At 47.8% G+C, this 14,921-nt stretch overlaps 1 protein-coding gene across 8 annotated transcripts in view; it reads right to left on the minus strand.

The window, feature by feature from the left end:
• Positions 1-5,046: 5,046 nt before the first annotated feature.
• SESN2 (sestrin 2) overlaps positions 5,047-14,921 on the minus strand; it is a 57,231-nt gene continuing 47,356 nt past the window's right edge. For 5 of the 8 annotated variants that reach the window (XM_083750803.1, XM_083750805.1, XM_083750807.1 and 2 more), the window contains exons 5-11: positions 14,514-14,726; positions 13,693-13,843; positions 12,908-13,023; positions 12,138-12,328; positions 10,600-10,744; positions 7,398-9,768; positions 5,047-7,253 (exon numbers count right to left, since the gene is read on the minus strand). In XM_083750803.1, the coding sequence (XP_083606929.1) occupies positions 9,682-9,768; positions 10,600-10,744; positions 12,138-12,328; positions 12,908-13,023; positions 13,693-13,843; positions 14,514-14,726 (903 nt within the window). In that variant the 3' untranslated portion in view covers positions 5,047-7,253; positions 7,398-9,681. Of the gene's footprint in view, positions 7,254-7,397; positions 9,769-10,599; positions 10,745-12,137; positions 12,329-12,907; positions 13,024-13,683; positions 13,844-14,513; positions 14,727-14,921 lie in introns of all 8 variants that reach the window. The other 3 variants (XM_083750802.1, XM_083750804.1, XM_083750806.1) reach the window with 1 other exon arrangement.

Consider the following 14,921-nt stretch of genomic DNA (forward strand, 5'->3'; position numbering starts at 1 on the left):
TTGTAGTCCAACAACATCCGGAGAATGCCAGGTTGGGGATGGCTGCCTTAAAGTACGGAAATAAAACATATAAACAGGAAAAAGCAGCAGCAGAATAGTACCAACATAAAATAAAACCAGCAACTGTTGATAACAATAGTGAAAAGGATTTGAAAATCCATAAATGCTTTTTAAGACCGACACGCCTGGCATAGGAAGGTGGTCTTCACTTAGTGGGCCTCTCAAAAAGGCTTTGAAAATCTCAATAGGATAGCTGTGTTGATTGCATAGGGACTATCCAGGTTTAGGGAGGAGGAGGTGTGGGACAGCAGTAGGTGGAGAATGAAAATCAAACTCTTCTATGAGCAAATTAATCTGGCCCTTTGGCCTAGTATCTACTAGTGCACTTAATAACACAAAGCAGTGCTCACAGAGTGTAGAATCAATAATCAGGCCAGAGAAGAGCCCTCCCCCCTCACCCCAGCATTTAAGGTGATATATTAATGCTCTGTCTGCAGTATTTTATCAGTGCTGATTGACACAAAAGTCATTGCTTGATACTGCCATCAGGAACATTCATGTGTGAGCCCTCGGGCTATCTGCACCATACCTTTTAGCTCTTATCACCTTGGAAACTTGCTTTTTTTGTGTGTGTACTGGTTGATTACATCTTAAAAGCATTCAAGGGTTTGTTCATGGAAATTAGGAAAAGCAAAAGATAAGCTTTGGAAGAGTTGATCTTTTTACTTTAAAGCAATCATTTGCAAGATTTCAGCTCCTGCCATACAATTGTCAAAATGTGTTGTACTTGCAAGCACACAACTGCAAGATATGTAGAACCAGAAACATGTATGACTACCTTTCATCTAGCTCAGTAGTTTTCTATGCTGCTGGTAGTGTTGAAACTTCAGGCTTTTTTTTAGAAGCCAGAGATCCACTGACCAGAGCCCAATGCAAAGTAGTGGCTTAGCTGGCTGGACATATGCTAAGAATAAATGAACAGGGTGCCTCTGAGCATGCGCACCCCAGGAATATTCTATCCATGCCAGAAACAAGGTTGTTGTTGTTGTTGTTTAGTCGTTTAGTCGTGTCCGACTCTTCGTGACCCCATGGACCAGAGCACGCCAGGCACTCCTGTCTTCCACTGCCTCCCACAGTTGGGTCAAACTCATGTTGGTAGCTTCAAGAACACTGTCCAACCATCTCATCCTCTGTCGTCTAACAAGGTTAGAAAGCTCCATTCCTTGTTTTCTGTTTCAGAAACCTCATTTAGGAGAGTTTTGTGTGCCTTAATAGTAAGTTATGGATATTGTTAGATAACCCAGAATAGAAACCCTTGCAAATCAGATTCAAAAACCTACCAGTAGCTTCTGAGCTACTTTCTGCCCATCTACATACACTGCCTGGAGGCAGCTCTCCAGGTTTCAAGACAGGTGCCTTTCCCAGTCCCAGCTGGAGAAGCCAGGAACTGAATGGGAGGGCTTCCTTCTACATCAGGGGCGGACAGGTCAGAGCCCTATCAGAGCCAGCCTTGCAATGGGCCGAATGTGACAGGTGATCAGGAGCCCTGAGGCTTTGGATCTACCCTCCATCAGCTGATGGGAAGTAGGGCCGAAGTCGGCTTCCCTTTGCCTATGCGTGGTCAGAAGCACACTTTAAAGTTCCGAAATGTGCATTTGCAGCCACTAAACTAACTGGCCCATACCTAACATCAGTTACAGGGAAAATGGAGAAAGCAGCCACAGAGGCCAAATTTGAATCCTAGGTTCCCCAGCCCTGTTTGACATTTATTTTATTGATGCTAACAAAATTCAATACAGTGGTACCTTGGATTACATACACTTCAGGTTACATATGCTTCAGGTTACAGACTCCACTAACCCAGAAATAGTACCTCGGGTTAAGAACTTTGCTTCAGGATGAGAACAGAAATCGTGCTCTGGCGGCGCGGCAGCAGCAGGAGGCCCCATTAGCTAAAGTGGTGCTTCAGGTTAAGAACAGTTTCAGGTTAAGAACGCACCTCCGGAACGAATTAAGTACTTAACCCGAGGTACCACTGTATACCACTCAATTGTAAAACAAACAAACCTCTAAGTGATTTAAAATATAAAATAAATCATAAAAACTATCAGTAAAACATAGTTTCAAACAGGTATTTAAAATATGTTTAGAATGATTAAAATCAGCACTAGCTAAAAAATAAAATAAACACATGTCTGGATAGGCTTGCCTAAACAAACATGTTTTAAGCAGGCACCAGAAAGAGTACAACACAGGAGCCTGGCTGGTGTCAGTAGGCAGGGAGTATAGGTGCTGCCACACGGAAAGCCTGATTTCTATCAATTGCAGAAAGAAAATTATCTGGCAGTTCTGCTGAACAAAGTGGCTGAAGGGGCATATATGTGGTAAGGCGAACCTGCAAGTAAACTAGTCCCAAGCAATCAAGGGCTTTATCTATTAACAGTAACCCATAGGCAACCAGCAGGTGTTATATGCTGACAGGTTCTCACTGCTGTCAGCAACGGTGCTGCAGCGTTCTGTGCTACCTGCAGATCAAGCCCAAGGGAAGCCCCACGTAGAGTGCACTGCAGTAATCCAACCTTGAGACACACTTTCTCTCCCTGAGCTACAGGCCTTCCCAAAATATGACCAGCTTTGCACTGGGATGGCTTGCACGTTGCCTTATCCAAATGGGAGGCCCATTTTAAGCAGAGCCCCCCACCCCCTTACAGGGCTGTTACACTTTGGCGGCTAGTCGCATATGAGGTCTGAAATGCCATTGAGCTCTGCTCTTATCTACCACTAACCAGATGAGTTTTGCACTCGTAGCAGCACAGAACATTCTCTGCCTTGCTTCATGCCTGCTCAAAGCTGATAAAAAGTTTGTTATCCCAGAGAGCTCTTACAAAACTGGTGTTGAGTAACTCCTGCAAACCGAGAGCCTTGGGATGAAAAAAATCCTTGGATGCTTGTCCTCAAAGCTACTTCTAATCCTTTCGCCCTCCATCAAACACAAACATCCATGGCCTGCATCAGGTTGCCGGCCAAAGGAGACCCCAAAGGAATGGCTGTTTTCAAATGGAAGTGCCCCTCCAAAGTACAAGCACATGCCCATTGTAGGCATCTCAGCCAGGGCTGCAGTTAGGGATAGGAGGCAGGGAGACATTCAACACACATTTAAAGGAGGAGGGGGCTACTGATGGCTACTGGTATCTGAACATCAGTTGCTGAAAACCGCAGTGGGAGCCGGCAAGTGCTCTTGTGTTCAAATTCTGCTTGCGGGTTTCCCAAACGAGGCTTCTGATTGGCCACTGAGATAATCAGATGCAGGATGAGATGGGCCAGCAGGCTCTTCTTATGTTCTCCACCGTATATTTAATGCATATTCAAAGCATGTGACCCTGGCTGAAAGCTCGTCCTAACCACCTGAACATGACGAGGAGAAACCCATTCACTGATCGCTGGTGCTATAATGCTAATTCACTTTTAAGGTGCCTTGTTTCAGCAGTCGCAGGAGAGGCTTAGTGACTGCCTTAACAACAAGCCAAAGAGGGAGGGCCAAGTGGCTGAGGAGGACTAGGAAGCAGAGTGGCTTGTACTGGCGAGGGAGCAGCTGTAGCCGCTCTGCACAGGCACACCTGGGCCTGAGCTGCACGCCTAAACTTTTATCTGGCAGGGTTGATATGGGGATAAGATAAGGCACTACTGTTCAGTCCGTCCTGAACTGCTGCTAGGCTACTGCAAGGAAGAAATGGCTTTCAAAGAGGATTGGACAAATTCATGGCGGATAAGGCTGTCGAGGACAGCTACTAGTCACAGGGGTTATGCTCTGCCTTCGATTGTAGAGGCAGTAATGCTTCTGAAGGCTGCCACCAGCTGCTGGAAAGCAGAGGGGAGCATGTTATTGTAGTCTTCCCAAAGGCATCTGTCTGGCCACTGTGAGTAACAGGATGCTGGAGATGGACCATTGACCTGTTCCAGCAGGCTCTTCTTCTGCTCTTAAATGTGACTGTCAACACACAGAATGATGGCTTCTAGGAGCCTCAGCCTGAACAAGGAAAACAGTCTCCCTGCTCCTGAATGTGAGAGATGTGGCTCAGTGGTTAAGCACACTTGCTTTGCATGCAGAGTGTCCCAGGTTTGATCCCTGGCATCTCCAGGTAGGCCTGGACAAAACTCTGTCTCAAACCCTGGAAAGCCACTGCAGGTCAGGGTCTGACTCAGTACAAGGGCAGCTTCCTATGTTCCTAAATCCAGCTTTTCATCTTCTGTTGAAAACCAGGTTTGGTTCCGCAAGTGCACAAGGGGCCCCAAGTCTAGAAAGCAGCATGCCGTTGTACCCAATACAATAAGCTGGGCTGTGTGTGCTTACTTGTGGTATCCACAAGTCCTTCTCCAATTCAAGGACATAAGAAAAAGCTTGCTGGATCAGGCCAGTGGCAAAGCACCAGTGTGGTGTAGTGGTTAAGAGCGGTAGTCTTGTAATCCTGGGGAACCGGGTTCGCGTCTCCGCTCCTCCACATGCAGCTGCTGGGTGACCTTGGGCCAGTCACACTTCTTTGAAGTCTCTCAGCCTCACTCACCTCACAGAGTGTTTGTTGTGGGGGAGGAAGGGAAAGGAGAATGTTAGCCGCTTTGAGACTCCTTAAAGGGAGTGAAAGGCGGGATATCAAATCCAAACTCCTCCTCTTCTTCTTCTTCTCAGAGTGGCCAAACAGATGTTTGTGGGGAACCAGCAAGCAAGATTCAACCCCAAGAGCCCTCTCCCCTCCTGTGGTTTTCACCACCTGGTATTCAGAAGCATTGCTGATTCCACCTGTGGCATCAGAGCACAGCTGTTCAGGCTAATAGTCCTCTCCTCTGTGAATTTGTCTCATCGCTCTTTTAAAGCCACCCAATTTGGCAGCCATCGCTGTCTCCCGTGGGAGCACGTTCCATAGTTTAACTATGTGTTGCACAGAGAAGCACTTTCTTTTGCAAATGTGTCCACAGGCTCGAAGACGGTTGGCAACCCCTGGCTTCACTGATGTAGGCAAGAACTCCGTTTAAAAACAAACCGGACAGATGTTTGGAAAAACCAAAAGGCAACTTTATTTCTCAAAAAAACAAACAAGAACTGGTAGCAAAGTCACAACACTGGTACAGTCAAGAGTAAATACATTTTTTTAAACACACACACACAACATAACTTATACGGAACAGGGGTCCCCACCCAGGTTCTAGAGGCATCCAAGTCTGTACTGCTGGAGGGGTGGGGAAGGGGGAGTGGGAGGGAGTGAGGCCAGGAAGAGAGAGCAATGGTGTGCATGGATTGGGGTGTTTTGTTTTTTTTAAAAAAAAGTATACTTGATGGCATGAGATTTGAGAATGGTCATTGCACAGAGACTGGGAGAAATGTGAAAGGTAGTGGCACATTCAGGCTAAAGTCACAGACACAGCCTGCTCTCTCAGGATGCTGTGGGACTCTCTGCTCCCCCGCCCCACACTGCACCTCTCAAGGTGGAAACAGACAAAGCTTTCCTAAGAAAGACCCACCTGAAACAGGACACATGATAGTCAATCAACAGAACTGCATTTGGATAAGGACAGGACCAGGTTTTTCGCTCCTTAAGAAAAAGTGGCGAGTATCTAAATCAGCTCAAAAAGCCGGCTTGGGAAGAAGAGAGGGGTGGCAGGGGGGAGTGAGGAAAAGATCAAAACCAGCTTGAATAAAGAGTCGAGGCCTGCTCAGCTCAGTTTAGTCACGGGCCAAGCTAGCCTTTGAATTTCACAGTGCATTTGCTGCCTTAATGTGCAATACTGACGTGGGCAAAGAGAATGAGCCATTACGCTTTATGGGGGCTTTGTTTCTCCAGGGAAGCTGAGCAGCAGGCTACTCTGGTGAAGCCACTTCAAATGGATCCCCCCTGTGAAAAACAAGGGGGACAACTTAACCAAGAGTCCTTGCAGAGTCAAGGCCCCACCTTCCGCCTACAAACACCACCACAAGACTTGCTTTGTAGTACAGGAAGTGTATGAATGTTAACACACAGTGACCGTACAGTGTCTTGAAGCAGAGTTAACTAAGCAGCCAAACATAAACCCCAGCCTTTTTGTTTTTCCACCCAGCGAGCAATGTGTTTCAGTTAGAAGAAAGAATATCCTTTGCAGTCTCTCAAGGCATCTACAGAGTCAGTCTGGAAAGCCATGATCACTAGTATCTTGAGAATTTACAAAAGGGTGGCTAACCAGTGGCCCTCCAGATGTCGCTATGAACCAATTCCCATCAGCCCCCAGCCAACAAGGCCAAAGGGCCAGGAATGAAAGGAGTTAAAAGTCCAAGAGCGTGTGGACGACCACATGTTAATCACCCTGCTTTGAAAGTCAGCATATAAACACCAAAATCATTCTGAACTCTACACAACCAGGTGAAATTCGAGAAACCCAAGGCTCCATACCAAATCTACTGTACTGGGACCGACGGACGGACTGGGAAGCCATGGGGCAGCCAATGTGCTGCCTTCCAGAAGCTATGGACTACAACACCCATCAGCCCCAGCCAACATGGCCCATGGTCCTACAATGTCTGTAGGGCACCATGCTGGCTATCTTAAAATACCAATTCATGAGCTGTAAAGCCAGTCATATGAGGTAGGCCCCAGCAAATGAATCCTGTGTACCTTATCTTTGACCAACAAAGGCCGAAATACTGTTTTAGCTTCCCTGCCTATGCCAGTTCTGTGATATCTTTACTTTTCCTAGAGCAGGAACTGGGGAACCTGTGGCCTTCCAAGTGTTGCCGGACTACAAATCTCATCATTCCTGAACATTGGCCATGTTGGCTGGCGGCTGATGGGAGTTGGGAGTCCAGCAACATACAGAGGGGTGCAGGTTCCCCATCCCCCGTCTTAAGGCTTATAGAGACAATAAGCATATACTTCCAAAGTCTGGACTCATCACAGGGAGCTCCTAGGGCATATTTACAGCATAGCCAACTCAGAGGTAATATAGGCTCTCTCTGACCTGAGCAAACCAGGCCTGGGAGGCCAAGTCAAAGAGGCAGCACTAGCTTTCAATCAGCACCCCCCCCCAAAACCCCCTGCCTATCTCATCTTTCCTGGTGTCCTTCAAATGCTCTGCACCACAACTCCCATCAACCCAAGTCTGCACAGCCTGGTTGGCCGAGGCTGATGGGAATTGTACTCCAAAATAATCTGAAAGGCAACAGGTTGGGGAACACTAGGCTAGCTTGAGCAACCTCTGCCCGTGCCAGTCTTTCATATATTTCAGAAATGCTCCCTAGAGCAGTGTTTCCCAACCTTGTGCCTCCAGATGTTTTTGGCCTACAACTCCCATCATCCCTGACCACTGGTCTTGCTAGCTAGGGATGATGGGAGTTGTAGGCCAAAAACATCTGGAGGCACAAGGTTGGGAAACACTGCCCTAGAGTCCTGTTCTTCTTACCAGTCAAGCCAACACAGGATTTTCATTACTAAAGTTTAAAAGGGGGGGGGGGGGAGAGAGGCACATATATACAGAACAACCAAAACAATCTTGTGGGCATACTCCAGGGGTTTGGTACATGCAGTTTCATGGCAACAATCCAAGAGGTAAAAATTCAAGATCGTGAATATGAAAGGAGAAAGCGCCAGAACTTGATATGCATCTACACCACCTTTACGTGTTAAAACCTTTTGAAATTATGGACACTTAGTTCCTTCTTGAAGTGTAAAAGAACCCACACCCAAAAATGGGTTAGCAGTGGGGGGGGGGGAGCAGCTTAAGAAACCCAACAAGAGTGTGGTGTTGTTTGAAAAGTTATCTTTAAGGTTTGTTTTTTCACAGTTTAGTGATCTACTCTCTGACCAGGGAAATCAGTTAAGGCAGATACACAGTGGACTCACAAAGAATGGTGTGTGTGTGTGTTTTGAGCACAGGGCCTGAATGGGGTCTTTCTTGGCAGAGGGGAACCCTCCTAACTTGAGAGATGAAAAGCACACAATGTAACATTAAGGCATGACGTTTAAATGCTCTCCACTCTCCAGTGGTCAGTGCTCTTTAAATACTTCCACATATTCACATTTCTGGAGACTGCTTTGGCAACAGGTGAGGGTCTGCTCTATACACGCAAGAGAATGAGGTGGGAGAATGGAGCACACCACTTCAGCCAGCTAGAGAACGATCACATTTTTTCCATGCCCTCTCATGTTATATATATATGTATATCTTTTTATTCCCTGCAAGTAAAGGACTAGTACAATCAGAGAGAGGGGGTTTAGTTGAGCCTGCTTCCTTCATGCTAGCTCTTTACCTACAGGGACATCTACTTATTTACTGCAGGAGACCATTTAAAAATGGCACCTCTCACCTGCAATCTAAACTAGGGCAGAGCATTGCACGGCAAGTGTTACCACTTTATTCTATCGCACAAACAGATCAGGCCAACCTCTTCTGAAAATGTCTGTTCAGTCCCCAACTCTGGGTCATTGTTGCCTAATCAAAAGATAGAGGAACTTGTGGGCAGGGCCAGGAGGCAGAGAAAATAACAGCTCCATAAATGCTAAACACCCAAGTTCTGGGATCTGTGAGACAGCCTAAATACATGTGTGTGCGCGCGCGCACACACACACACACACTGGGAGGTGATGCTTTTTTAAGGGAGGCAAGCACAGTTGGACATCTCTATCTATACCCCAATTTTCACAGATGCAGCAGCCTTCTGTTCTGGATCTGGTCCTTAAGAATCTGTGTACTCCAAAACTGGTTTCCTCAGCTGAGAGATCTCTCCATCCCTGGCCAGGAGAGACCCTTGCATTTTGCCCACTTTGACAAGGTGAAAAGAAAAAGGAAAATCTGGCCAAACTTAACCACAACCTGGTATACTTTTGCCCCGTGTGACCTCTTTTAAGCCAGTCGCCATATATGGAGTGCAGTGATGTCAGGCAGGAAGCTAAGAAATGTAGTGTAGTCACCAAAATTGCAGTGGGGAAACTGCTTGTTTCATAGGATTCTCAGGCCTCCCCCCACCTTCCAAAGCGTGACCTCCTCAAACATTCACAGTCCTACATTCAAAGTCCTGCAGCAGGTAGAGAAAGGAAAACCCGACATTGCGGCAGAGAGATCTCTTTGGTTAATCAAGTCTTTGCCTCAGCTGGTCCAGCAGCGTTGTCGTTGCAAAGGACATGGCCACGAGATCCGACATTCATTGCACTAATCACCTACAGGGTAGGGGTGGGTGTGTAGGGGGAGGTATCTGAGAGTAGCCACAACAGGAAGCCACCACCAATTTCAACACATGACAGGCCAGCAAAAGGGCATTGGCAAAACGAGCCTTCCAAGATGGAGGCCAGAAGCCTGGCCATCCAAACATGACCACCCCTCTTCCCAGCTGGTGGCAGAGCCAACAAGCCACACAGCAGGAGGGGGGTGGCTCCCAAGTCTCAGCCGAGAAAGCCGGGGTTAGGCAAAGTTGGTTTTCACCGCACGTGTACAGTTTGGTCTCCTGCACCGCCCTCCTTGGCTGGTCGCTTGGCAGGAGATGCTCAGAACAGTGTCAGAAACGCCACACACAGCCCTCCAAAAAGTCACAGGGGGAGCAAGGTGACAAAAGTGTCTTTCGCAACGTAGTCCAGAAACACGCCTTTGTGTGGGGAGGGGAAGGCTCCCCTGTCCAAAACAGCTGGCCTGCCCCACTTAGGGACGGCAAGGGGGAGCAGAGTCCCGTCAGGTCATGTAGCGGGTGATGGCACGCAAGGCGTATAGCAGGGCAGCCTGCATGCGGGCCTCCAGCAGAAGCAGGTTGATATGCACCTGGAAGGTGAGAAGGGATAGGTCAGAATGGAAAGGGGCAGAGAACAAAGCAAACATGCCAAGGCCCAGCAGGGACTACCGCTGATGCCTGCCTGTGCCCTGGGCCCTCCTTTTTAATTTTGTCTCCTTGGCAACTGGTGCTCCTTTCCCCCAGTTATAATCCCCTGGTGTTTCCCTGGGGCATTGTGGGAAATTTAAATGGTGACACCCAATGGAGCCTTCGCTCAGAGCTCAGCATTGATTAGGAGAGCAGTATATATATCTCCAAGCAATTTCGGAGACAAAATCTCTTATGAGAAAAGTATAGGATATATCCACTACTAGTCCTGGCCCACTGAATGGATGTATTACTAACTTAGGCCCATTCATTTCATGGAAGGAGAGGTGAAATTCAAACAGGAAATGAAAATAAATCAGCTAGTTTGAAAGTTCGTGGGACAGGGTTGTACTCTGAGTAGACCTGCTGAAATTAATGCTGCTAACTTAGTTGTGTCCATTCATTTCAATGGGTCTACTCTGACTAGGAAAAGCCCTGGATACAATCCACAGTGTACAAGTGTGCAGCCATACCCTATATTGGGACCTTCCCTGTGTTGTTGGACCCAAACCTCATCAGCCCAGCCAGTGCAGCCAAAGGCCAGTGATGCTGGAAATTGCATCACACGTCATCACAGAGTGTGTGTTGTGCCTCGGCTTCCCCATCCCTGCTATCACTCTCTCAGCCATGAGAAACTCAGACCAGTCTCTTGAGACCCCAGAAAGAGTGAGAGAGAAACAGACCTCCCTTCTCCTCTCCCTCACCCCCCCCAAGGAAACATCATGTGGCTTTACCTTTTCAGAATGTTTGAAATGCCTCCAGAAGTGAGTGTACATGCGCTTGGTGGCTTTCTCTGGATAGCAGGCCACGGTTTTGATGTAGATTTTCAAGCTGCGCTCCAAGAGCTGGTTCACCTCCCTGTAATCATAGTCGTCGTACCTGGGGGGGGGGGAGCGCAAAGATGTGAATGTTATGGGGCTGCCTTCTATCGAGTCAGAACATTAGGAACGCGAGTGGCCCAAGTAGTGCAGCATCCTGTTCTCACAGAGGGCAAGCAGATGCCTAGGGGAAGCCTCCATGCCAGACCCGAGTGCAAAAGCAACCCCCCCCCCCCCCATTTCCAGCAACTGGCGTTCTAAGGTCTCTGGCGTTGGTAGCAGAACACAGCCACAAAGTATATCTAATCCTCTTTGAAAACCATCCAAGTTGGTGGCCATCACTACTTCCTGGGGGATTGAATTCCATAATCTAAGCATGCACTTTGTGTAGAGATCCTCTTTCTTTATCCATCTTCCAACAGTAGAGTCCATTTTGACGGGCAGCAACTCTCTGGCGTCTTCTGCAGAGGAGCCCTTTCCTGGCTCTGCTCATCAAGGTACTTTAAACTGGACGCGCCAGGGACTGAGCCAGTGAAATTCTGCATGCAAGCACATGCCCTGTACCCCTCAGCTATGGCGCTTCCCAGAGAAATCACTTCTTTAGCCATGCGCCAACCAACAGCACAACTGTCCCTTCCCTCTTCGTTTAAGTCAGGGGGTGAGCCCCTGGCCTAATTTCACTGGGGGGTGGCAAAGAAAGGAAAGAGGGTGGGCAGAAAGAGAAACCAGTGGTAGGAAAAGGTTAGCTACCCCTGCTCTAGGGAAGCTGTTCCATTCACATGGCAGATCCAGCCGAGGATATGACAGGACAAGTCCTCCCACATCCCGCAAACGTGCCTAACATCCGACCTCTCTATGAATTAGGTGACTCAGCTCCCTTGAGTCACACCTGTTTGGCGAGATCCGTGCAAGGCTAGTCACAGAAATCAATCCAGCCAAAACACACAAAACAGTCAATCTCCTCCTTCAGTCCTATACTAAACAAAGCAACCGGTCTGAGAAGGACGATGGATCTCAGTAGATTGCTTGTGAACCAGGCTATGGTTTAGCATCACATGACTAAGCTTTGGGCTTGTGTGCTCCCTCCTCTCGCCTATGTGTCCTACTTCCTGATCTGAGACAAACCATAGTTGACATGAACCAGCAAACTAGGGTTTATCTGCAAAGTTTATTACAATTTCTAATCCCACTTTTCAGACATTTGTAGTTTCCCAAATGGGTAAGCAACTAATTAAGCAAAATCCATGAAGGATAGATGGCGCACATGAGTACAAGGCTCATCCACAAAGTGCCATGCTATGGTTTGGTACTGCAAGCAACTTAATCCAATGCTTTCCTTTCTAAGAAGTAACCAATCAGTAAAGGAAAGGTCTGGAAAGGTCTCAGGTTAGCCTTGATGAGACACAAAGCAGCGGGGAGGGGAGAGGAGGGGAAGGGAGAAACCAAAGTCTTACCGAATGCCGAAGACACAGTGCACATAATTCCAGATGGCCCTCCGGAGCATGGATGTGTCCACCCCACTGTGCATGGCTATGGTGTTATACGTCAGGTTGTAGACCACCTGGAATTTCTCATCCAGCAATTGCCCCACATCAGGATATAGGCGATTGATGAGTGAGTAGCCATGGTCCTCCCAGGTGTAATCCTGTGTAGAGAATGAAACATAAGGACATAAAGTGAGCCTGTTGGATCAAGCCCATGGCCCATCCAGTCCAACATCTGGTTCTCACGGTGGCCAAGCAGATGCCTGCAGGCTGGACATGAGCACAACAGCACCCCGCCCACCTGCGATTCCCAGCAATTAGTAGTCAGAGGCATGATGCCTCTGGCAATGGAGGTAAAGCATAGCCAATGTGGTTAGTAGCTGCTTATAGCCTTGGCCGCCATGAATGTGACTTATGCTGTTTTAAAGCCATTCAAGTCGGTGGCTACCACCAAACAGCCTCTGTGCCACAAAGCCTACTGATGTTCGTAAGTGGTTTGCCATTTTGACAGATCTTGCCCTGCACTCATCTATAAGATTTGAACTCCGGTCTCCAAGGTCACAGCCCAACACTTTTACTGCTACACCACACTGGCAAATATTGCATATTACCAATCTGCTGGATTGCTATCAAAGGACAGAACTGGCATTGCGTTTTAGAGAATGCGGAGGGGGGGGGGTTGGGAGAGACTAGGAACCTTCACACACAGCAGGGACCGTGAATGCATGCGGACAAGGTACCTGAGCTCGGAAAGTCGGTGGCGTCTGTTCTCCTCTCCTGGTGAAATCCTTGTATCCAAATTCTGGGTCCTCCACAAAGCACAGCACATTGGGAGGCAGGGAGTGTTCAGCAATGTCTAGTGGGAATAAAGCCCCAAGAAAGATTAATGTGAGAGCATCAAAAACACCTCCCTCTGGACAGTGTTTTCTCTTATACCAGAGCAGGTGCTATGTGCAACTAAGCTGTTCAACTAGAATACAACTGTGTCCTAATATACACCCTAGAAAAACAAAGGGAGTTTGGAGCCTAGAATTATTCTTTATCACAGTATTCATTCTACCAAGACAGGACAGGAATGGCACTATAGTTCCCATCTTGTATGTGTATAATCCTCCATTCACAAAAAGAACTTGCTCTCCTTTTTCCAGCTTCAGTGGCTAAATGCAGAACACATCTGTACTATACACGTAAAGCAGTATCATACCATACCAAACTCAGGGGTGCTGAGAGTTGTTAGGAGATCCCTATTCCCCGCAGAGAGCTACAATTCCCAGATTTCCCTATGAAGAGGGATTGATTGTTAAACCACTCTGGGAACTGTGGCTGTGTGAGGGGGATTACCTTGTTGCACTAAGTTCCAGTGCAGGAGTCTCTACTTCCCTTTGCACAGTCTGTTTTTTGTTGTTGACAGCACAGTCACTGGGAGATCCCCCCCTCAAATCTTTTCCAAGTCTAGCAGGCCATAACACTAGGAAACTCCCCACTGAAATAGCTTGGATCCCATCTAAGAACTTGCCTGTCTTACCCGAGGGAGTAACGAGCAGACTCTCTCTCTTTTCCATCTCAAAGCGGGTCTCCATCTCCTCCTGGGTGACTGCCTCCTCTTCCAGCTGGCACTCTTGCAGAAGCTTCATTCTCTCCATCAGCACTTCTACCTCCTCCATAGCATCTGAGCCCTGAGAACATTGGGACAGAAACCAGTCAGTCCTCAGAATGACGGCTGGAGAGGGGCACACATTTATAAAGTGCTTAATTGGGGAACGGCCGTAGCTCAGTGGTACAGCACCTGCTTTGCATGCAAAGGGGCCTCCAGTTCAATCCCCAGGATCTCCACTTGGGGGTGGGAATGTCCCCGTCTTGAAACCTTGAAGAGCCTGTTGGAGAGCTGTTGCCAGTCAGTGTAGACAACACTGAGCTATATGGGCCAATGGTCGTTACTTAAAAGCAGTGCTTTTTCTGGGGGGGGGGATGCAGGGATATGCATACCCCTAAATATTTTGTGACTCTAAGTTTGGCCCCGTTGATGGGCAGTATTTAAATATGAGTAGGAAAATGAGAGTATCTCTAAACTTTTTTTTTTTTAAAAAAAGAAAAGAGCACTGCTTAAGAGTATAAGCTTCCTGAAATAAACCTCTAAAGTTTCATAAGCCCCTATGGAAGCCTTTGAGGCTGAAAAGCAGGACAACGAAGGCTTTCAGGTAAGCAGATATATAATGTGGAAATCACAGCACTCCCAACACTCTCCAAGAATGGACCCTGCCAGTTTTTGGTGCTGTTTTCTAGTGGGCTTTAAGGGTCCTTAATGCATTGAGAAAAATGGAACCCCCTCCCCTTACTGCCACTCACACTAGAACTGTTTACTCCATCCTCCGAGGCCGGACTGCTATCACAGCTGCGTGGCGAGGGCGGCCGAAAGACGTGGCCTCCTTCCTGGTCAATCTCCAGATTGATGCCGCAGCCAAAAACGAAGGATGCAAGCGAGTGGTAATGTGTGAGGAGCACCAGAGCCTGGATGAGTTCTGCCAGAGACCAGCTGTTGTCGCCCGTCTTCAGGAGCGCCTGTTTAAAACACCAAAGGGGTCCCCATTTAGCTCCATGCATCAAAAGAAGAACTGCTTATCTTTAAATGGGAAATGAATAATATCTTGCTCAGAACTCTGCTGTACATAAGGCTGGCAAGGCTGTGCTGCGCTTCCTAAACAGCAGGGCAATGGGTTTCAACAGGTGGGCAGGGCAACCTACCTGCCCCCTATC

This window comes from Podarcis gaigeae (assembly GCF_964106915.1).
Source record: "Podarcis gaigeae genome assembly, chromosome: 8".
Classification (NCBI taxonomy): domain Eukaryota; kingdom Metazoa; phylum Chordata; class Lepidosauria; order Squamata; family Lacertidae; genus Podarcis; species Podarcis gaigeae.